This window comes from Tripterygium wilfordii, chromosome 11, assembly GCF_013401445.1.
Source record: "Tripterygium wilfordii isolate XIE 37 chromosome 11, ASM1340144v1, whole genome shotgun sequence".
NCBI classification, from domain to species: domain Eukaryota; kingdom Viridiplantae; phylum Streptophyta; class Magnoliopsida; order Celastrales; family Celastraceae; genus Tripterygium; species Tripterygium wilfordii.
Genome location: NC_052242.1, coordinates 8,488,854 through 8,511,206, shown reverse-complemented (window position 1 = coordinate 8,511,206; position 22,353 = coordinate 8,488,854). Strand labels below are relative to the sequence as shown.

General features: G+C 38.7%; 1 protein-coding gene and 1 pseudogene across 2 annotated transcripts; both read left to right on the top strand.

The window, feature by feature from the left end:
* The first annotated feature begins 5,049 nt into the window (after nt 1–5,049).
* Nucleotides 5,050–9,945, top strand: LOC120008740 (annotated as a pseudogene).
* Nucleotides 9,946–11,561: 1,616 nt separating this feature from the next.
* LOC120009909 lies at nt 11,562–14,334 on the top strand. 2 transcript variants are annotated; one of them, XM_038860639.1, is made up of 3 exons: nt 11,562–11,917; nt 13,040–13,482; nt 13,558–14,334. In XM_038860639.1, exons 2-3 carry the CDS (start codon nt 13,417–13,419, stop codon nt 13,987–13,989), a joined length of 498 nt encoding a protein of 165 aa, XP_038716567.1. In that variant the 5' UTR covers nt 11,562–11,917; nt 13,040–13,416; the 3' UTR covers nt 13,990–14,334. The 2 variants fall into 2 exon arrangements, with proteins under 2 accessions (XP_038716567.1, XP_038716568.1); XM_038860640.1 differs by having other exon boundaries at nt 12,828–13,482.
* The last annotated feature ends 8,019 nt before the right edge of the window (nt 14,335–22,353 follow it).

The window sequence follows — 22,353 nt, the reverse complement described above, 5'->3', positions numbered from 1 at the left end:
GATATTAATAAGGTTGGTACTGCTATTCTTCACACACCTATCAAACCATTAACTCTTCGTAATGTGTTTCATGTTCCCCATCTCTCTGCAAATTTACTCTCCATTAAAAGACTCTGTCATGACAATAATTGTTTCACCACATTTGATGGTTCTGTGTTTTGTATGAAGGACAAGAGCACGGGAACCACACTCCTTCGATGCACCAGTAATGATGATCTTTATCCCATTCCTGCCTCCTCTGTTCGGCCATTCCTCTCTGCATTGCATACTTCTACAACTTCTGCTGGTCTTTGGCATAGTAGACTGGGTCATCCTCATTCAGAAGTTCTCCAGTGTCTTCGCAAATTATGTCCACAATTAGGAGTCTTGTCTTCTCGTTTGAGTTGTGTCGCTTGTAATTTGGGCAAATCTCATAGATTGCCTTTTTCTTTAAATTCTCATAAAACTACTGCGCCTCTTCAATTAATACATTCTGATGTTTGGCAATCACCTGTTTTGTCTCCTTCTGGATATCGATATTATGTTGTTTTTATTGATGACTTCTCTCGTTATTCTTGGTTATTTTTTATGAAACAAAAATCTGAAGCGTATACTCATTTTTGCCATTTTCAAAATCTTGTTGAAAATCAATTCTCTTGTAAAATCAAAGCATTTCAAAGTGATGGGGGTCGTGAATTTGACAATCACAATTTTCTTGCTCTTTTCTCTCGATGTGGTATTGTGTTTCGAAAATCATGTCCTCATACTCCACAACAAAACGGCATTGCCGAACGTAAACACCGTCATTTACTTGGTATGAGTCGAACCTTGTTGTTTCATTCGCACCTACCCTTCAAATTTTGGGCTGAGGCCGTTTCCACATCTGTTTATCTCATCAATCGTCTCCCTACTCCAATCCTACAAGGTCTCTCACCATTTCACAAATTATTTAACCAGCTGCCACCTTACCATCTCTTCAAGACTTTTGGATGTGAATGTTTTCCTAATCTAAGTGCCACGGTCCCACACAAAATTTCTCCTCGGTCAATTCGTTGTATCTTTATTGGATATGCATCCCATTACAAAGGGTATCGTTGTCTCGAACCAGTCACAAATCGTGTTTACATAAGTCGTCATGTTATTTTTCATGAACATAAATTTCCATATCATGAACTTACGACTTCTTTGCAACCTCCTTCATCACACACATCTCCTATTTCTCTTTCTCTACCTTCGGCTCACATCTCTCCTCCTTTCCCATGGTCTTCTACCAATGTTGAATATTCAACTCCTATCCCCACTACCACCTCCCCACCCTCCACTTTATCACACATTATACACGTATCCCCAAATATGCCTAGCACTTTATCCCTCCATACACCTCCCCCACCCTCCACTATATCATCCACTTTACACTTATCCCCAAATATGCCTAGTACTTTCTCACCTACTACACCTTCTCCATCCACTCCCGTAACTTTAAATCACCCCACACTACCTGCTCCCACCACCTCATCTCTACTCACACCTGCCACCACTACCTCGACAGTCGCGCCAACCTCTTCCCTTCCTATCACAATTTCCAATGTCCATAGCATGCAAACAAGAGCAAAATCTGGTATCACAAAACCTCGGAAATTTTTTTCTCTTGTTGCCACAGTTGATTCAGTAGAACCTACTTGTTATTCTTAGGCAGTTAAAAATCCAAAGTGGCAATCAGCCATGGTTGATGAATACAATGCACTCATATCCAATGCCACTTGGGATTTGGTTCCATTTACTATCGGTACTAACATTGTTGGTTGTAAGTGGATTTACAGGATCAAATACCATTCTAATGGTTCGGTTGAGCGGTACAAAGCCAGATTGGTGGCTCAGGGTTTTCATCAAAGACCCGATATTGATTATCATGAGACTTCAGTCCTGTTGTTAAACCCACAACTATCCGCACAGTTTTATCTATTGCTATTGGAGCTAACTGGCCAATTCGGCAACTTGATGTCAAAAATGCCTTTCTACATGGTCATTTACTTGAGGATGTTTTTATGAGACAGCCTCCAGGCTTTGTACACCCAAAATTTCCTGATCATGTCTGCAAGCTTCGAAAAGCTATCTATGGACTCAAACAGGCACCTAGAGCATGGTTTCAGCGCTTTAGTAATTTTTTACTTGCTAATGGTTTTCACTGCAGCCAATTCGATACTTCCATGTTTGTGAATCACTCTTCCTCGGGTACTTTGGTCCTCTTATTATATGTGGATGATATTATCCTCACTGGCACTCATTCTTCAGCTCTACATGCTTTTATTGGCATATTGTCAAAACAATTTGCTATGAAGAACCTTGGTGATTTACATTACTTTCTTGGCCTTCAGGCCAACAGGTCTGCACAGGGACTACATCTCAGTCAGGAGAAATACCTGACGGATTTATTGCATCGGTTCTCTTTGGCCACAGCTAATTCCATTAAGACGCCCATGATTAGCAAGACCATGTTATCTCTGCTTGATGGTGACCATCTATCAGAACCTACTCTTTATCGAAGTATGGTTGGTGCCTTACAATATCTCACAATCACTCGCCCTGATATCGCCTATGCCGTCAATGTTGTTTCTCAATTCATGCATGCGCCTCGTACATCTCATCTACAGGTTGTCAAGCGAATTTATCGGTATCTCAAGGGTACTCCGCGACATGGTCTCTTGATTCGTCCTTCTAAATTCTTCACACTTACAGCATATACTGATGCTGACTGGGCTGGTTGTCCTGATTGTCGTCGATCTACCTCGGGTTATGTTATTTTTCTGGGTCCTAATCTCATATCTTGGCGCGCTAAGAAGCAACCCACTGTGTCTCGCTCCTCCACTGAGAGTGAGTACCGGGCTGTTGCCTATGCTGTTGCTGAAACAGTTTGGCTACGCCAATTGCTTCGAGATCTCAAAATTTTTCTGTCTTATCCTGTCAGGGTGCTTTGTGATAATGTCAGTGCTACTTACTTGACTGCCAATCCTATCTTTCATGAGCGTACTAAACATATTGGGGTTGATTATCACTTTGTTCGGGAGCGTGTCTTACGAAAAGACATTGTTGTTCGCTTTGTTCCTTCTCGGGAGCAATTGGCAGATGTCTTTACTAAAGGTCTTTCTGCACCACAGTTTACTATGCTTCAAGACAATCTGTCCGTAGTGTCCTTACGTTCAGATTGAGGGGGCGTATTAGCGTCAATGTGTACAAAGGGTCTTTATGTAATCTTATATGATATACACACTTTTATATATATATATATATATATATATACACACAATGACAGACACTCACTTGAGTAAGCCAAACATAAAATCTTTAAGCATCTTCGATTAGAAGGTTGTTTGGCGTGGATTTACTTCGGTGCGATCAGGCAGCTCAGGTAAGTTGCCTAAAATCTATACTTCGGCTTCATCTATCCTCTCTCGACTTCATCTGTTGAGTTCCTGATGTTCAATTTTTTGGTGTCTTTTGGGTCTTCACAAGTTATTGGGGTAGTTGATGATGTAAAATTTTATTCCGATTCCTAGCTGTTTTGGTACGTTATTTATTCCCTCACATCGGTCGTCTTCCCCTCTCTTTGTCAGGGCTTTACTTTAGTTTGGCTATTAAGGTGGTGGTGGTTCATCGTGGTGATTATGCTGATTCATGGGTGGTAAAGCAGCAGATATTGGTGCAAAAAATTATAATGAAGCTGCGACTGGCATGCCGAGCTTCGTTCCTCCAGTGATTCTCTCTTCAAATCCCATGTATGTACCTTACTGAGTATACCCTATACGATTTTTTAACTAATTCCCTCCTTTCATTTTGTTTGTTGAAGCTGTGTGTGATGCTTGGTCATTGTTAGTTCGACCTTTCACTAAGTCTCATACTCCCATTTAGCTGAACCTAACAAAATTGTTATGGTCTTCTGGAGGTGAAGTTTGATTTTCTCTCTGGAATGGATGTTCTATTTATGTCAATAAGGTTTGGATTCTAAACAATTGACTAATTTTAACCCTCGAATATACATACATATTCATTGATTAATTTTAGTATAATTTTCTTACGATTCTCATCAATTCGTGCTATTTGTTTTGATATTGATACAAAGTTGGGTATCTTTTATTTGATTGGTGTCGCAGGGATGGAGGGTGGTGGTCTCCGTTGAACAAATCGGCAAAGACCTAAGCCAGACTAGCCAGTAGAGCTAGCACTGCCTGGCTCTTATATATATTGACTTCCTTGAGAACATAGGCAGTGGCAAAGCTTAATGATGGTGTAACAGCAGCAGTTATTTTAGATTTTTTTATCTTGCTCCTTTTCGTTCATCTTTTGCAGTTGGTTTTGTTTCATGGTGTTGCATGATTGATGTGGTTCCATGTCCTGTTACGTATTCCTGGCTTGTCTATTCACTTCATCCAGTGTTTCCATTATCCATTATTTTTTCGGTTCAGTTGCTCCTCTTTTCTTTAATTTTGTCGTCTGATTCCTTCCCTGTAAAATTTAGAGTTCAATTGGTTATATGTTTGTGCAACTGATTCTGATAACTTTTACAGCTTTTGTAAGGGCGTATCAATATTTGATCATGCGACCTATGTATTCAAAATTGTTCCAACTTCCATGTTATAAATTTGGCTGCTGTTACAGTCTTCTTCTTCAATCAGTGGTTCCTCTGGCTGTTAAACTCTTCATCTACAGGTATATACTATGTGTTACCATTAATTTGAAAGTTTCCTTTTCTTTTGCTGTGTGGGTTGGGTGGTTGAGACAAAGGAATCCCATAATAAAAGTTCATATTGCTAGGATATGGGTGTTAATAATGCAAATTTAGATAGGCTGCTGATGAGACATGAGTTTGATTGATCACATGGTTTGTTTTGAAAAAGCACCTAAGAAGAGCTACAAAACCAAGTACTGTGTGGTCCTTGGGTCTTATAGAACTCATCCTAAGATGATCTAAAAAATGCTTATCATGAAGCAGCTGGGCTTGAAGATTCTGATGCTGAGTACTCCAGTACAAGGTTTTCATCTCCTCTTTCCTCTTTGAACTAACTTTTTTTCACAATGGTTCCACGGTCTGCGTCTGTAAGTGCCTACTTTTGGGCTATTGACTGTGTTGGGGGTTACATTACAATGGTGCTGAATCAGTCATTTATTTAACTGGAGAGAGGAAAACAAATGTACTATAGAATCATTTCATTTCTGTCAACAAATATTTTTCTCTTCATCAATGGTAGAATAGTTTGCCAGAAAAAAAAATGTTCAATTATATTTTTTTAACTAATCTTTGATGCTTTGGCCTTGGAAAGGTGAAAAATTTAGTTGCAGGTAGTTCCTCATTTTCACTTCTTACTTGCATCTGCCAAACTTTTGAGTCTCTGCATGCCTTGCATCTCCTTTCTCATTTTTCTTTCTCGCAAGCATATCTTAAGATATATACACATGCCAAACCAAAACCCATTGAACTGGTAGGGCGGAGACAGGGTGAGTAAAATAAATGGGGCAGAGGCTTTTAGGCTTTAGGGTAGTTATGGTGAACACAAGTTGTTGAGTTCATGAGATTCTGTTCAAAAAATGAGAATTTCAGACATCTGACTCCAGATTCAGAGTACTTCTTTCTTGGTTTACTAAAAATTCCCATGAAATCAACATTAGTGGAAATAAAAACTGAAACCCAAAACTGTATTTCTTTGTTTATTTAGGAAAAAAAGGGGAGGTTACTTATATGGGGTTTATGGAGTTTCGATGTCAAACCTATAAAACATTGAGAAATTAAAATGTAAGAAAGATCTATCTGGCCCTCATTCTAACTAAAGACATCAAAACAGTACTTCCCACCAGAGGCATATAAAAAAAACAGAAAGAAAAAAAATATGGAAGATTTCTTTGGTTTGGGTTTAAGGACAGCAGTGTTAGAAAGGTTTCTTTGGTTTTGGTTTAATGATTGTAGTATTAGACAGGTTTTGTTTCTTTCGCATTTATATGAGCCGTGTGTGGGTTGTTTGCATGGTGAAATCAAAGCTGAACAAGATATATTAGATATTTGATTAATAAGTCCTATGTATGTGTTCCATACTGATATTTAGATAAGATCATTGAAAGTAAATGGAAGACGTACAGAAGACGTTGGCAATGTTGAATACCCAACGCCCCCGCTCAGTCTCTCCTCTTCAGCGGCATGGAGCACTACACCCTCCTCAAATGACTATTCTTTTGTTTTTTTTTTTTATATATTTTTTTTGACAAACCCCCATCGTTACTGTAATCTTTATCAACCTTGCTTTTGCCTATCCTCATACAGAGATTTTACTACAAACATCCCGCGGCAACGCGCGGGATCGGACACTAGTATAGACTTAAAGTCAAGCACAACCGTCTTTTCGAGGACTCTTTAGGCCTGCTCTCTCTCTATAATCTATATATGGTGCAGTGTGGGGGGTTTTTGTCCTGGAATTCAAATACTGTAGAGAACCAAAAAAAAAATAAATAAATCTGTCTTCAATACAAGAAGATATCACCGAGAAATGGGCACTCAAGCTCCAAGTGATCAAGACTACAATAATAATGTTAGTCTATCTCTCCCCAATATTGTTTTTCTTTCTCTAATGGTGTGATTCTGCATTTTATTGTGCCTGCCATGGAAGGAATATGTGATAATATTGAATTTTCTTTGTGTTTGTTCTGTCATTAGAGTTGCAAAAAAAGGCAAATTTTTTTTGTCTTTTCATGTCTGCTCTTCTTGATCTTTAATTTCCTTCTGAGTTTTTTGTTTTTCAAATATATTTATTTGGTGAAATTAATGTAAATTTAAAGGTGATTAACTCTCCACGCTTAACACCAACAAGAAAATCTTCTTCTCCTCCTTCATGTTTTCAATTTTTTGTTTTTATCGTTTCGGTTTGCACCTGAGTTGTCTGCACTTTTATGTTTCCTAGTATGTGTGTAAAATTAACTATTAGGGTAAAATCCCTTTAGACCCTTGAATTCTAGTTAAATATCATAAATAACCCCCACAAGGGACACGTATGAAATCAGGGTGGAGCCATAAATTTTTAGGGGGTGAAAAGTTGGGGCGGGGGAAATTTTTTAGTGTTATTTATTGATAAATTAATTAATTTTTCATTGATTTTATAACAAAATTAAAGTGAAAAATAAAAATATCATGGAACGCGTTAAATAGATTTAAGTCATTTAACGCAAGAATAGATTACACTTCCTGTGAATATGTGATAAAAGAATATTATATAACAAAATTAAAGTGAAAAATAAAAATATCATGGAACGCGTTGAACAGATTTAAGTCATTTAACGCAAGAATAGATTGCACTTCCTGTAAATATGTGATAAAAGAAATAAATAATTAAAAAAAGTAAGAAATGCTGGAGTTATAATTAAATATGTGATAAAAGAAATAAATAATTAAAAAAAGTAAGAAATGCTGGAGTTATAATTCGAACTTGTCAACTTGGCATTGGGCAGTAAAAGACTGCATCGGTTGCCATTAGACCAACATGAGTGCCAACGTCTAAATTATGTATAAGTACTATTTGTTTCGCCAAATCCAGGGACGTGGCTCCACCCCTGTATGAAATAAATTAAAACTTCAGGGGTCTAACTGTACTTATCATGAGATATAGGTCTGAGTATGCCCTCTTTCATGTGATTTGATCTGATTTTTCACTTTATTTCTCTCTCTGAGTCTGTAAACTTATGCCATGGCAGAGCTTGGATGGTATTATTGTCGCAATTTCTCTCAAAATTGTCACAATTTGGGTCCAAATTGGTTTCATAATATGTGGGATTTTGATTTCAGGGGACCTGGTGTTTCCATATTGGTGTTGTCATGGATAATCACTCTATACACACTATGGCAAATGGTGGAGATGCATGAAATGGTTCCAGGAAAACGGTTTGATAGATACCATGAATTGGGTCAGTATGCATTTGGTGAAAAGCTTGGTCTCTACATTGTGGTGCCTCAACAACTAATTGTTGAAGTTGGTGTGTGCATTATGTACATGGTCACTAATGGCAGATCATTGAAGAAGTTCCATGACATTGTTTGCAGCGACTACAAAAACATCAAGCTCACTCTCTTCATCATGATTTTTGCTTCCGTTCACTTTGTGCTCTCCCATCTCCCAACTTCAACTCCATCTCCGGCGTCTTTCTAGCCACCGCTATCATGTCTTTAAGGTACACAGCTCCGCTCTCTTCCAAAATCCCGTATTGAGACTGTAGCGAAAGACTTGTCACAATCTGAGGCTTACTTTGCTTGTGATAAAAGCAACAGAAAACACATAAATTACAAAACTTGAGGAAGAACCAGATTTAGAGAGAAACCCACCATAAACATAACTTCATTACAGCATAGCATCATATTGCAGCTTAACTTACACCATAAGGTTATACTTTTTTCTTTTTAAGAAGAGTCTAGAAGGACCTCTCACAACCACACACATAAACAAATAACAAACTAAAACACTTGGTCAAAGTTGAATAACTACTTTGACTTAAACACATCATAACATACGAGTAGTACACCAACTCCTTGGTCAAAGGTGCCTATGTGGAGAGGTGTTATTGTGGCGTATATAGTCGTCACATTATACTATTTCCCTTTCCCTGTTGCTTTAATTGGGTATTGGATGTATGGCAATTCTGTTGAAGACAACATCCTTATCTCCCTGAATAAGCATGTTTGGCTCATTGCAATGGCTAACATGTTTGTTGTTGTTCATGTCATTGGAAGCTATCCGGTATCGATCAGAACGCTTCCCTGCGATTATCTTTATCTGTGTTTTTCAATTTTTAGGGTTTTCTTAGAATCGAGTTTTGTTTTCTCATATTACATATCAATGCAATGCCAGTGTTTGATATGATGGAGACTCTGTTGGTGAAGAAACTGCACTTCAACCCCACTAGTGTGCAGCTGCCACAATGTTTGTAGGGATTACCTTTCCTTTCTTCGGAGGTCTTTTGTCGTTTTTCGGAGGATCGATTTGCATTCGCCCCAACAACACTTTGTAAGCCAAATTCTTGTGCAATAAAAAAGTTATTTTTATGTATTTTTTATGAAAAAATCTTTTACTAAATTTGTTCAATTGCAGCTGCCTTGCATCATGTGGCTTTCAATCTACAAACTAAGGAAGTTCAGCCTATCTTGGAGGACTAATTGGGTATGCAAATTGCTCCGTTTATGTTTTCGATTTGTTTCTTCATTTTGCGTCGAATATAAGCTCATTTGACGTGGCTTTGATTTGAATAAATACAGATTTGCATCGTTCTTAGTATTCTTCTGATGATCTGATGCAATATGGGTATTCAAGAAATAATTGGTGCAAAAGATAAGCCTATAATTATGCATGACCACATGAATACCAGAATGGAAGTTACGACACATCTTTGCAAGATATTAAGAGAATTGATATGGCAAAAGAATGGTCAAATGAGTTGATTAAGGAGAGCAAGATATGGGGGTCAATAGAGTTAATCATGGAGAACAATTAATGGCTTCATTTCAGCAGCCATGATCCTGTGCATTGAAGAACTTACCATAATAAGAGACACGTCCAACCTATTTATGTTATTGTACTTTTTATTATTAAGATTAGCATACTTTGTATGAGAAATTGTGTTATTCTTGGAGTGATTCCTTTGTGAGAATGATTCTCATCTTTATATTTAGAGAGTGATTCTCTATCCCTTGTGTTTATCTTACCATTATTCCTAACAAATTAATCCAGTTGTGATAACGGGGTTCCATTTGCATCAACTTGATTCTCATCTTTATATACAGAGAGTGATTCTCTATCCCTTGTGTTTATCTTACCATTGTTCTTAGTAAATCAATCCGACCAGTTGTGATAATTGGATTCCGTTTGCATCATGATCATATCACCAATTGGAGGATTGAGGCAAATCATTATTCAAGCCAAGGACTACGAATTCTACTCGTAAGACATCACCCCACACACACACCACTGTATGGAGACACCATACGAAGTAGTCGGCGTCTTGAAGTGGCAAACTATTCAAGGAAAGAAAGGAATAATGACAATACTGAAGACGGAAAAATTAAGCCAACTTGAACCATAGAGACATCATCGATTGAGATAGGATTTGTTATTGTTTATTATAGTTGTGTAATTATTTTCTACATATTTTTCTTAATATTTCTATTGGTGAGAAAGTGAGAGTTTCTTTTTCAATTTTAGTTGCTCCTGTTCGTTGTAGTTGTGTATTACTGTTTTTGTGTAATACATATTTTCTCTTCATGTTTGTCTTGGCAAAAGTGGGGTCTCCTTCTTCCATTTTAGTTGTTCTTTTGCTTTTATGAGTAATGCCTTAAATGGGCTGTAGAATGGAATTGGGACGTGAATTTGTGACTTTATAAACTTGGCCATGATTGGTTGGATAAGATATTCAGGGGTTGATGCGCACCATGTCATCACACTGGCGTGGGTGCACATCAACCACTCAATAAGTGACATGTGGTTTTGATCTAGATCTAGAGACTTCTTTGTTTTAGACACAATGGCCCCCTCCTATCGGTGCAGAAGCAATCCCACTTAGATTCTGATTCTCTCTCCATGTCTCAAAGAAGAAACTTGTTTTCAATCAAATCATTCATAACCACCACGATCGAATTCTTCTTTCACAAAGTTACTACCGTATCCAACAATTTGATTAATTGTGTGCGATTTCAAATTCAATGCGAACTGATGACTATTGGATGAACAAATCAAGATTTTTCTATTAAATTTGGTGGTAGGGGAAGGAGAATCATAGAAGCACACCCGTAGTGGTCCAGATGGAGAACCCAACTGGTCAATGGTCGAGTTAGAGGGTCCGATGGAGGAGGCTCACCACTTTGGGACCCAAACTTGACTTAGTCTCCATCTGAAGCCGTAGACTCAACCTCAGGCCTCACCATTGAAATTGACCCTATCGTCAGTGATGCTTGAGAAGCCTGGTTTGAACATTCATGCTGGAGTTCTGGCAGTAGAGGTGCTAAACTGGAAGTAGTAGCAACATAAATACATAAATTCAATCGATTACCTCTGTAGTGAACAAAACGTGGACAAAAATCGATCACAACGCTGACCGAACACTCCTTGGCCTTGTTGGGGATGTTCGATTGTTTGCTCTTCCATGATCCGGCTACCCTCACCATGAAAAAAAAGGTGGTCAGTGAATCGACGGTCATTTTGGTGACCGAGGGCACTCCGACGCTCAAGTCAGTCTTCAAGATAATCACCAGCCTAAATAATCACAAAACATAGCTTAAACTTTACCTTGAAGTCTTGCCCTTCTTTATATAGCGGAGTAGTTTCATACTTACACAACTCATTTGATTATTTGAAGAGATTTCCCTATATTAATTTCCTGATTTAGTGGTAGACTAATCTCCAAAATAATGGGTTTGTGGTTAATATTAAAATCAACCATTTGGAGTGACCAATTAGTTTTTGTCACACATCAATCTTGAGATATTCCCCACATTTGCCCCCCAAACACACATTTAGACGTGTTCAAATTGGGCTTTGTTACTTGGATCAGACTATGTCCATGTGTGTTACTCTTTAATCAATACACAACCATATACTTTTAGACTAAGAGGGAAAAGAAAGAGACTCCATTGTAGATCAGCCCGGCTCCCGTTCATCCACCACTCCACAGTGGGCTCCGCTCTAGTTCAACTCCCGCTCCAGATCGGGCCCCGTTCCATAGCGGCACCTGCTCCAGATCAGCCTTTGCTCCAGTTCGGCCCCCGCTCCATAGTGACCTCCCTTACTTCGTCTGAAAGCCACTGGCGTTTTTAGATTGGGTATCTATAATAAATAGTAAGGTTGATATTTGAAGTCACTATTGTTTTGCATTTCTTCGAGCTTTTCGGCTGGTGGATTTTCTCTTTGATCAAGCCTTTGTAGTAAGTCCTTTACTCATTGTTTTTCTTTATTGGAGTTGTGCTTCATTCCCCATGGGGAAATATTCTACTTTCGCTGGTGACATAGTAGAGTTTCATAGATGGACAAATAACTATGATTTTCCTACAAATTGTGAGCTTGGCCTAGCCTAGAGGGGAGACCCACCTATTGGATGGGTCAAATTTCTCGTAGTTGTCATAGTTGAGGATGGCCTGCGATTTCCTCTTTTCGAGTTCTTCAAATAATGTCTTGCTTTTTACGGCCTTGCACATCATCAACTCAACTCAAAGTTCTATAGAATCGTGAATGGTGTAGATGTTCTTAACCAAGTTTATAGACTTGGCCTTAGGCCTTCCTCACTCGAGTGGATTTACAGTTTGAAATGCTGTGGTAGTCAAAATAAATTTCACCTATATCCTAAAAAGAAAGAAAGACATCTTATCCATTGTCTTCCTTCCATTGCCAATCATAGTGAGAATGAACTTTTTATGATCAGAGGGTTTGGCTAGGAATTCAACCAAGGCAAAAAGAATACCTTAGACACTATCCTTCATGGTTTCGGCTCTCTAGGTTGGTTTAGTGTCGCCTTGGGTTATATCCTGATTTGATTGGATAAGTTGTTCCCCCCTATGAGCTGACCGATCTTGAGTTTTTGTTCTAGGTCCTTCTCCTAAAATTCAGGAAATTTGAGCTTGGAGGGAGTGCCCGATTTTAAATAGATTTTTAAGGATCCATTCGTTCGGCCATTTTGCTCCTTATGTTCTTGGATATAGCCGACTGTATCTCTGGACAGTGACCATCCTTTTTAGACGTCTAAGATGGTGATTAAGCGTTTCTTTAGTCTCTTTGATCCTGCTAATGGACTTATCAGTAGGATTTTTCCCTTACCTGATGGGTCTCCCTGATCATCAGGTTCATCCAGTCTTCAGGGGTCACATTCATCTCAAGACTTATTGGGATGGATAAGGGACATAAGATCCGATGGATATGGTAACGCCGGTCTTCCGAATTATGATTTTTCTTTGAATTCTGAGAGTATGTTTTTTGGCTAATTTTTGGTGCGTTATTGATCATTTTCTTATGTATGCCTCTGGCCTAACTCTACTCCTTTCTTTCTCTTGTAGGCTTCTCTTCGTTATCGATTGAGAAGATGTCCAAACCATTGCCCTTGCTATTTTCTGGATAGCCTGTTAGGGCTCGTTGAGCTGACGCCTCTTCTTCTGTTGCGCCTCAGCATGCATCACCTCCCCCTCCTCATTATGTCCACGCTCAGAAGAGGCTTGGAGATGGGACTTCTGCGTCCGACCACAATTGAAAGAAGCATGTTGCTTCATGTCCTTCTGTGACCTCTCCTAGATGCTCATCATCTCTTATCCCTACTAGGCCGAATGAATTAGTAATCACCGCTAGGATTGATGGGCATCCGATCCCAAGGGATTGTTCTGTGAAGTATGAGGTAGTTGGGCTGGCTCTCATTATTGTTGGTATTGTTCCTATTGACATGTGTCATAGGGGGAAGGTTTCATTTGAGAAGCTTAGGGAACATTCTACCTGTTATGTTGCGCAGGTGATTTAGTGCATATTATTTTTGTTTATCTTCTTTCTTTTGTTTAGCTTTAATGTCCTACTCTTGTCTCTACAGATTCTTGTGTCCTTATATGAATTCCATGGGAGGTCTAGAGTCGACGAGGATCTACAAAGAAAAAAGGCTAGGAATATTGATAAACTTAAGGTTGATCTTACTGCTGTCAAGATCGAGTTAGCCTACACCAAACCAGATTCATTAGCCAAAGACACTGAGCTTGACACATTGAACATCAAGAATGCTAATCTGAGCAAGAAACGTCAAGATTTTGAGATCGAGCTGAACCAGACCTTGTCGTGTGTTACTTCATATAAGAAGGATGCTGCTGAGAAGGCTTATGAGGAAGCCTACACTGATTATGTCCCAGTCTTGAAGAACGAGGGGAATAGTGCCTATCTTAAGGCATCACGAGAATGCTCTTTTGGATGCCGACATTCCCAAGGACTCTCCTTTGTGGGGACAAGATCGCCTTTTTTTTCCTGTAGCTGACAAAATTCAAGAGAAGATTTTTGATAGATTTTTTCCTTCTACTGACTTGGATCCTCCTCTGACCATGTTGGAAATTGAGGATTCCCCTACCCAAGAGGTCAGGCAGGTTGGCCCAAATGAGGACGATCAGATCCACCAAGATAAGGGTTGCCCGAAGCACTCTTTCGATCCCGTAGTACCAAGGACTGCCAGTCCCACAGCTTGGTTTACTGCATTCCTTTATGTTTTGGAGTTGGTCTCCAGTCTTTGGGCTGGCTTTTGTAACCTTTTCTCAAACTTTTGAGAAGCTAATATTCATTGTAGTACTTGCATGCATTTAAGCAATGAAGACTATTTATTTTTCAACACTTGCATCTTTTTCTTGCGTATTGCTGCCTGATTGCTTCATCTAGCCGAAACGTATATGAGGAACCCTTTGGGATTTTATTCACTCACCATGGACTTGGGAAGTCTTATGGACTCTTTTGGGTTGTCGAACTTGTCCATCCTGCTGAAATCACTATGAAGAACCCATTGGCTTTTAACTCAAACCCAATAGAGTTGGGAAGTCCCATGGACTTTTTTTGGACTAAAGGACTTGTCTGTCCAATCAAAACCTCTATAAGGAATCCCTTGGATTTTATTCAAACCCAATGGACTTGGGAAGTTTCATGGACCTTTTTGTGTTGGCAGACTTATCCGTCCAACCAAAATCTCTATGAGGAACCCCTTGGGTTTTTACTCAAACCCGATAGAGTGGGGAAGTCTTATGGAATTTTTTTTTCTGAAACCTATATGAGGAACCCAGTGGGTCTTTACTCAAACCTAATGGAGTTGGGAAGTCTCATGGATTTTTTTGGGCTGACAGACTTGTCCGTCTAGTGCAAACCTCATTAAGAAACTCCTTGGGTTTTAATCAAAATTTTCAGATTGCACAATTATGGATCCAAGCTTATCTTTATTCATAGAAAAGTGAACATATGAGAATAAGTACGCTCTATGGGCTCCCCATTTATTACAGCAAGGATTATAATACTCAAGCATAAAATTTCATGAGGTTCACCACATTCCAAGGCCTTTGGACTGCTTTGCCTTCAAAATCTTCAATTTTGCATACTCTAGGTCTGCTAATAGAAATCACCTAATACGGACCTTCCCAATTTGCCCTCTTGGGGGTTTCTTCCTTGTGTTGCCTAACACTTTTCTCAAGACAAGGTCCCCTGGCTGAAAACCTCTTGCCTTCACCTTTTTGTTATGCAGATTGTCAACTCATGCTGGTATGAAGCCAATTTCAATGCTGCTAGTCCTCTTTTTTCTTTCAAGAGATCAAGATTAACGGCCAAGGCACTGTCATTCTCGCCTTTTTCGAGGGCAAGGGTTCTGATGGTAGGCAGGCCAATCTCAAGAGGGATCACGACCTCTATTCCATAGGCGAGTGAGAATGGCGTTTGTCCGATTGACCTTTGATAGGTAGTCCGCTGCGTCCAAAGCACACTTGGAAGTTCTTCTACCCACCTTCCTTTGGTTGAATTAAGATGCTTCTTCAATCCATCAAGGATGATCTTATTAGATGCCTTGGCTTGTCCATTCCTTGCGAGTATGTCGGGATTGAGTATTTTTTGCGAATGTCATATTCGTCACAAAATTCCCTAAAGGCCTTACTATCAAACTAAGTGCAATTGTCTAACACCAAAACGTGCGAAATACCATACCTTGTGATAATGGATTCCCATACAAACTTTTTTGTCTCGAAGTCCATGATTTAGTAGGCGCTTAGCCTCTATCCATTTGGTAAAGTAATCAGTGGCCGTTATGAGCCACCTTCTATCTCATGTCGCCCTCGAAAGTGACCCTAGTAAGTCTAGTCCCTATTGGGCAAATGGCCATTGGCTTGTCAATGAGCTAAGTTCTATTGCCAATTGTTGTAGGATATTTGAAAACTTTTGACACTTCTCGCAACTTCTAGCACACGGTTTCAAGTCTTCATGCATCTACGCCCACTAGTATCCCTGTGAGATAGCTCGTTGAGCCATTGACCTGTCTCTAGTATGGGACCCAGAACTCCCTTTGTGGATTTCATATAACAATTAATCTTTTTTCTCCGGATGGACATAACGCAAGTATAAGCCAGTGAACGATCTCCTGTATAATTTTCTCTCTAGAGATAGCCAGAACTGTGATGACTTCAAAGTTATCTTCCTAGCATCTTTCTTGTCCTCCGGAAGGGTACCATCCCCTAAGAAACGGATAAGTGGATCCACCCAACCATGGCCAAGCTTTGTTTGAGAGACCTCAAGTTGTTCGACCGATATACTTGGTTTCTCAAATATCAATCATGATGGTCCGCCTGACCCTCTCTTGGTCGGTTGAAACTAATGTCGGCAAGGCGTCTGCATGGCTGTTCTGCCCCATTGGGACTTGTTGAATTCAAATTCCTCCAGCTTCTCAATCAATTTCCTTCCTTCGCTTAAGTAGGCAATCATCGCCTTGGTCTTTGCAACATATTTCCATGTGAGCTGACTGGCAATTAACGCGAGTCCAAAGAAATCTTTAAACTTTACACCCCTAACTCGATTGCATTTCATAATCCACACAAAAACACTATTGTGATTATGTCCTAAAAATATACCATGTATAATGACAGTTCTGAGATTTATTGATAAATATTTAATATTGCATTTTGTGTATTAGATGTCTTTTTAGATTGGTGCACTAGTGTAGATAAGGCAACATATATCGACGGACTTACATAGGAAAGAACAACCAGAAAAGTACTATCAATGAGTTGTTCATCCTATTGTTGTGGGAGTACGATATCTCTTAAGCTTGAGTAGGTCAATACTTTCACACTTATAGCGTGTGCGTTTTGATTCATCAATGAGTGAGACATGCACTATTGTCGATATACTCGATGGATTGGATGTATGCCACTAGGGAGTGGGAGCACACCTACAATATAGTCATTCATCTACTATCGGGTTATGGAAGTGTAAGCACCCACCCGAGAGGTTCAAATTAATCTACCCAAAAACTATGCATAGTGATCCTTATGGATCAAGCGTTGATATTTGGATTGATTGACGGGTCAATCTAATACGCTTAGTGGATAGATACAAAGGAACCGAGAGCTCAGGAGAAATATGGACTTTGGAGTGTTTGATAGTACACAAAATCTCACTCCAACTTACCGGGTGGTGCATGGAGGATATATTCGTACAAATCTCACAGGTCAAGTACATGTTTATAAATAAGAAAAGCCTCGATATAAGTATCATACATATCTAGGAGTTCATCCATAGTTCAAGTGGTGTCAGACAAACAATTGATTGAAATATTATTTTTAGTCATAGGTCTTGACGGTAAAGAATAATATTTCGGGAGCCTAGAAATGTATGTCCTGTGGAGTCCCCTTGGTAGCCCCATTTTAGTCTCTCATCTTATTCAAAGAAGATCGACAAAGTTCACCATATCACAATGGTTATTGGGATATTTACAAGAATATAATTTGTACAACAAATAGATATAATTTTATTGGGTTTTGTTTTTTTCAAAGATAATCCTATGATAAAGTTAGGTTTGTTAAGATATACAAAATTCTTATGAGTGTATTTATGATAAATAATAAGTCTCAGAATTTCGGTTTAGAATATAAAATAAGTATTTTACATAATCGAAATTAAAGTCAAGAATGGACCAAGAACCAAAATAATATTTGAGCATTGAATTCTTGTAAGATTAGGACAAGCTAGGCCTAAATTATATTTGAAATCTAAAGCTTGGCCAACCAATAAGGAAAGAAAAACTGGCGCCGATTAATATCATTGATAGCTTCGGTTTTGAGCTTTCCTAGTTCCAATACAATACAATTGGAAAAACTAAACCTACTGAGACTTATTTCTTTGTCTATATAGATCACTATCTCTAATACAAAAAACACAACTTTTGACAAGCACTCGCTGCCAACTAAACACGAAACAAAAGGGGACAAGTCAAATAGTGGCCGTGTGTTTTTTCTGTCCCAAAGATTGCCGTGTGTTTGATTTTGCTTCACCACCAATCGATGTTTTTTTGCTTTGCTCGTTCGCAATGACATAGGCGTTCCAAGTTGGTAAAGATCAAGATGGTGGTTCGTGCGTTCAAGAAAAGAAGAAAGCTAAGGACCTCGATATTGAAGAGGTTGGTTATTTTCTAAATCTTCTTGATGCCATGCTATATGCTTGTATGATCGAGATTTAATATTGTTTAGATATAAACCTAGAAGCATGCTAGGATTATTTACAAAAGATTAAAACTTGATCTAATATGTTTGTATGCATGTTAAAATTTATTTGTAACAAAATAAATTTGTAGAAGCATGCTAGGCAAACATAGCTAGGGCCATGGGGTACATATGGGCTGTAGGGTATCGTTCGTTAAATTTTTTATTTTAACTTCCGCTAAGATGATCCTAGAAAGCTTCCACTACATGACCAAAATCTTATTTAGCAACCAACAAGCACTTCATACTCGGCTTCATTGTTAGTGGCATCGAAACCCAACCTGATAGCCTACTCGATGGTAAGACCCCTTGGTAAGGTCAAGACTACTCCTGCTCCACTCCCCTTTCTAGTTGATGAGCCATCCACCATGAGCTCCCATATGTTGGCCGGATTGATCTCCAAGATCCATACTTCCATAACTAGCAGTTCTGGCAGACTAGAGAATTCTGCCACAAAGTCGGCCACTACCTAGGCCTTGATGGCTGTTCTTGGAACAAAGTGAATATCATATTGGCTGAGCTCTACTGTCCATTTGGCAAATATTCCAGAAAGGTCGGCCATGCTTAGGACACTTCTGAGTGGGTAGACAGTTATGACTTCGATGGAGTGATCATGAAAGTAATGATTGAGCTTCCTAAAAGCTATGACGAAATAATACAACAACTTCTCTAACAGAGCATATCTTGTCTCAGCATCCAGAAGTTTCTTGCTAACATAATAGATTGGCTGCTCTACCTTCCCTTCAACTCTCAAAATAATGATACTTACAACAATTTATGACACTGCAAGTACATCCTCAATTTCTCACCCGGAATAGGAGTGGCAAAAAGTGGTGACAGCTATAAGTAATTCTTTAGACCATCCATAGCCTTCTCACATTCTACATCCCATTCAAACTTCTTTGCCCCACGCAAACTTTTAAAAAAGTTATGGCATCCGTTGGACGACTTACTGATGAATCTATTAAGAGTGGTTGCATCCCAGTCAATCTCCGCACCTCTTTGATCAAATTCAGACTTCTCAAACTCTTGATGGCCGCGATCTGGTCTAGGTCAACTTCGATTCCTCTCCGAGTCACTAGGTAGCCAAGGAATTTGCTAGAGCTTACACCAAAGGCACATTTTGATGCATTAAGTTTAAGCTTGTAAGTTTCCAGCGCATCCAAGACAGACTGGAGATCCGACATATGGTCTTCTTCCCTAATGGTCTTGACAACCATGTCATCAGTGTAAACTTTGACCGTCCATCCAATCATCACATAGAACATCTTTGTGACTAGACACTGATATGTTGACCCCGCGTTCTTCAGTCCGAAGGCACTATCTTGTAGCAGTAAGTGCCTCTAGGAGTGATGAATAACGTGTTCTCTTCATCCTCCTCACTCGTAGGTATCTGATGGTATCCCCTATAAGCATCAAGAAAGCTCATCCTCTGACTTCCAAACGTCGAGTCCACCAACTAATCAATCTTAGGTAATGGAAACAAATCCTTTCGAGAGAACTTGTTAAGATCCATAAAGTCCACACATACCCGTCATGTTCTATTTTTTTCTTAACTACCACCGTATTTGATAGCCATTCAGGATAATCCATCTCTTTTATGGCTCACATTTTAGTCAGTTGCTCAACTTCCTTAACCACGGCTTCTACATGTGCTAGGACCGACCTCCTAGCCTTCTGGGTGACCGACTTTGAGTTAGGTCAAATGTTTAGCCTATGGCTGGCCACCTTCAGAACAACTTTTAGCATCTCTTATGGAGTCCTCAATAACAGCCCTAAATGGGATTCTCTTTCTGCTGCGGGCAAATCCTTACCAATGAGAAAATATTTGTCTATGTTAGACCCATCAATCTATACTTTTTCAAGTTCCTCAGTTAACTTCTTATCCGGATCCATTCCTGGTTCAGGCTCAACTGATGTTTCTTCAACGAGGGTGCCTACTTGATAGGTCTCCTTTAAGGATCGGATACTAGCAACCTCAGTGCTCTACTTTGGCCGATCACTCTTCACATCATATATCTCCTTGTTGGAAGGAAATAAGAGAATTTAATGATAAATTGACGACACGGCTTCCATGGTGCGAAGCCAAGGCCTTCCTAGGTGTAGTAACTGGTTTTCGTTCGGCTGGAGAACAATTAATAAAAGCAAAATGAGTTAAATAAAAAAATATACAAATATACAAAAATACAAGAATCAAAAATCAAAAATTCCAAGAGTCCGTTTCTCGGGCCCACAAGCCTACAAATATACAAAAACCCATTTTTTGTACCATAAGCCCATAAAAATTTAAACCCAAGCCCAAATGCAACTAAACCCTAGAAAATATCTAGAAAAATAAGGAAATTAAAAGATTTTGGAAATAAAACCTTAAAAAGAGAAAAGGTGGCACCTTTTTAGGGTTTTTCAAAAAATAATGAAAATAAAAAAGGGTTAGTTTCTTAGGGTTTCTAAAGAGAGAAGAAATAGGGTTTGGGGGGCTTTTTGGTAAAGAGAGAAAAATAGTGTTTTATTCTCATAATATAAAAGGGAGAGAGAAGGAGCCGAAGGACAACAACAAAAAGAGAGAAGAAAGAAGGAGATTGAGAGAAAAATAGTAGAAGGTTTTGAGGCAACACAACCACACACCGGAAAAAAGAGAGAGAGTTTCGTGTGATTGAAAGTAGGAGAAAAAGAAGAGGAAAGGAGAAAGGTTGTTCACTCTTAGCACCTCATCTTTCCAATCCTATACCTGGGTTTAGATTTCTGCATGCTCACTATGCTGATTTTTCTCTCATATATGGTTTTTGAAACTAGTTTTTTATACCTGGCTTTGATATTTCTGCAAGCTCACTATGCTGATAGCTTGTTTACTTTCATATCTGGTTTTGAAACTAGTTTTTATACCTGGCTTCGATGTCTCTGCTGGATCATCGTGTTATTATTTGGTTTTGGTACCCGATTTTGTTCACTGTGATAATATATGGGTTTTGAGGTTTGTATACATGTGTTTGTATATGCATACATGCTGGGTCTTATTTTTGTATATATATGTTTGTATATGTATATATACCGGTTTATGTGTGTTTGTATATAGGGATTTGTTTGCTTGTATATATATACAGTGTATATACCGTGGGTTTGTGCGTGCATATTTTATATGTGTATATGTGTGTATGTGTACATGGCATGGTTGTGTATATTGTATATATGTTTATATGTGTATGTGAATCTTTAAATATGGATTTGGTTTGATATTATATTTGAATACCTACTTGACCCATCATTGTATTTGGTTTGCGATGTGGACCGCGCTTGGCTCCATTTGGGTCGAGTTGGACTCTATTTGGATTGGGATCAAGTAGAGCTTGAGTAATTTTAGGATTTTGTTTGAGTTATTCTTTATTATTTATTTTTTTACGTATGTATATTTGGCCCTTATAACTTGGACATTAATTATTTGGATTTATTGTGAATGCATGAGTTTAAAATTGAATGTAGGTCATTTGAATTAAGGAAATCATAAGTTGATTCCTTTTATTTGGATCATGGGCCGTATTTGATTTCATTTATGAATTTGTCATAAGTTGACAATAATAGGTTAACTTGATAGATGACACTTTCCTAAATGATCATTTATACCATAAGTTGGCATTTAAAATTAAACCTACCAAAGTTGGTAGTTTATTTTCATTAAACTTAGCAAAAGTTGGTAGTGTTTTTCCAAAACTATCATAAGTTGATAGTAATATTCCAAACCTTTTCCAAAAAAAAAACTATCATAAGTTGATAGCGTTATTCCAAACCTTTTCCCAAAACTATCATAAGTTGATAGTATTTTTCATACAAACTTTTTCTCAAAACAATTATATCTTGCAAAGAGCAAGTTTCCATGAGATAGCCATTAAATTAATTAGGGTAACCGTTTTCAAACGAGAGTTGTGGGGTGCCTAACACCTTCTCCACACTCAATCGATCCCCGTACCCCTTTTCTCTGATTCGCAGGTCTTTGCGGTGTCCAATTGCACCTTAAACTAATTGGTGGGGACTCTAAACGTTTTTCATCCTCCATCGCCGGTCCGTGTCGTGACCCCGGTTGCGACAACTGGCGACTCTGCTGGGGTAACCAGGTTTTTTTAAACCTAAGAGGG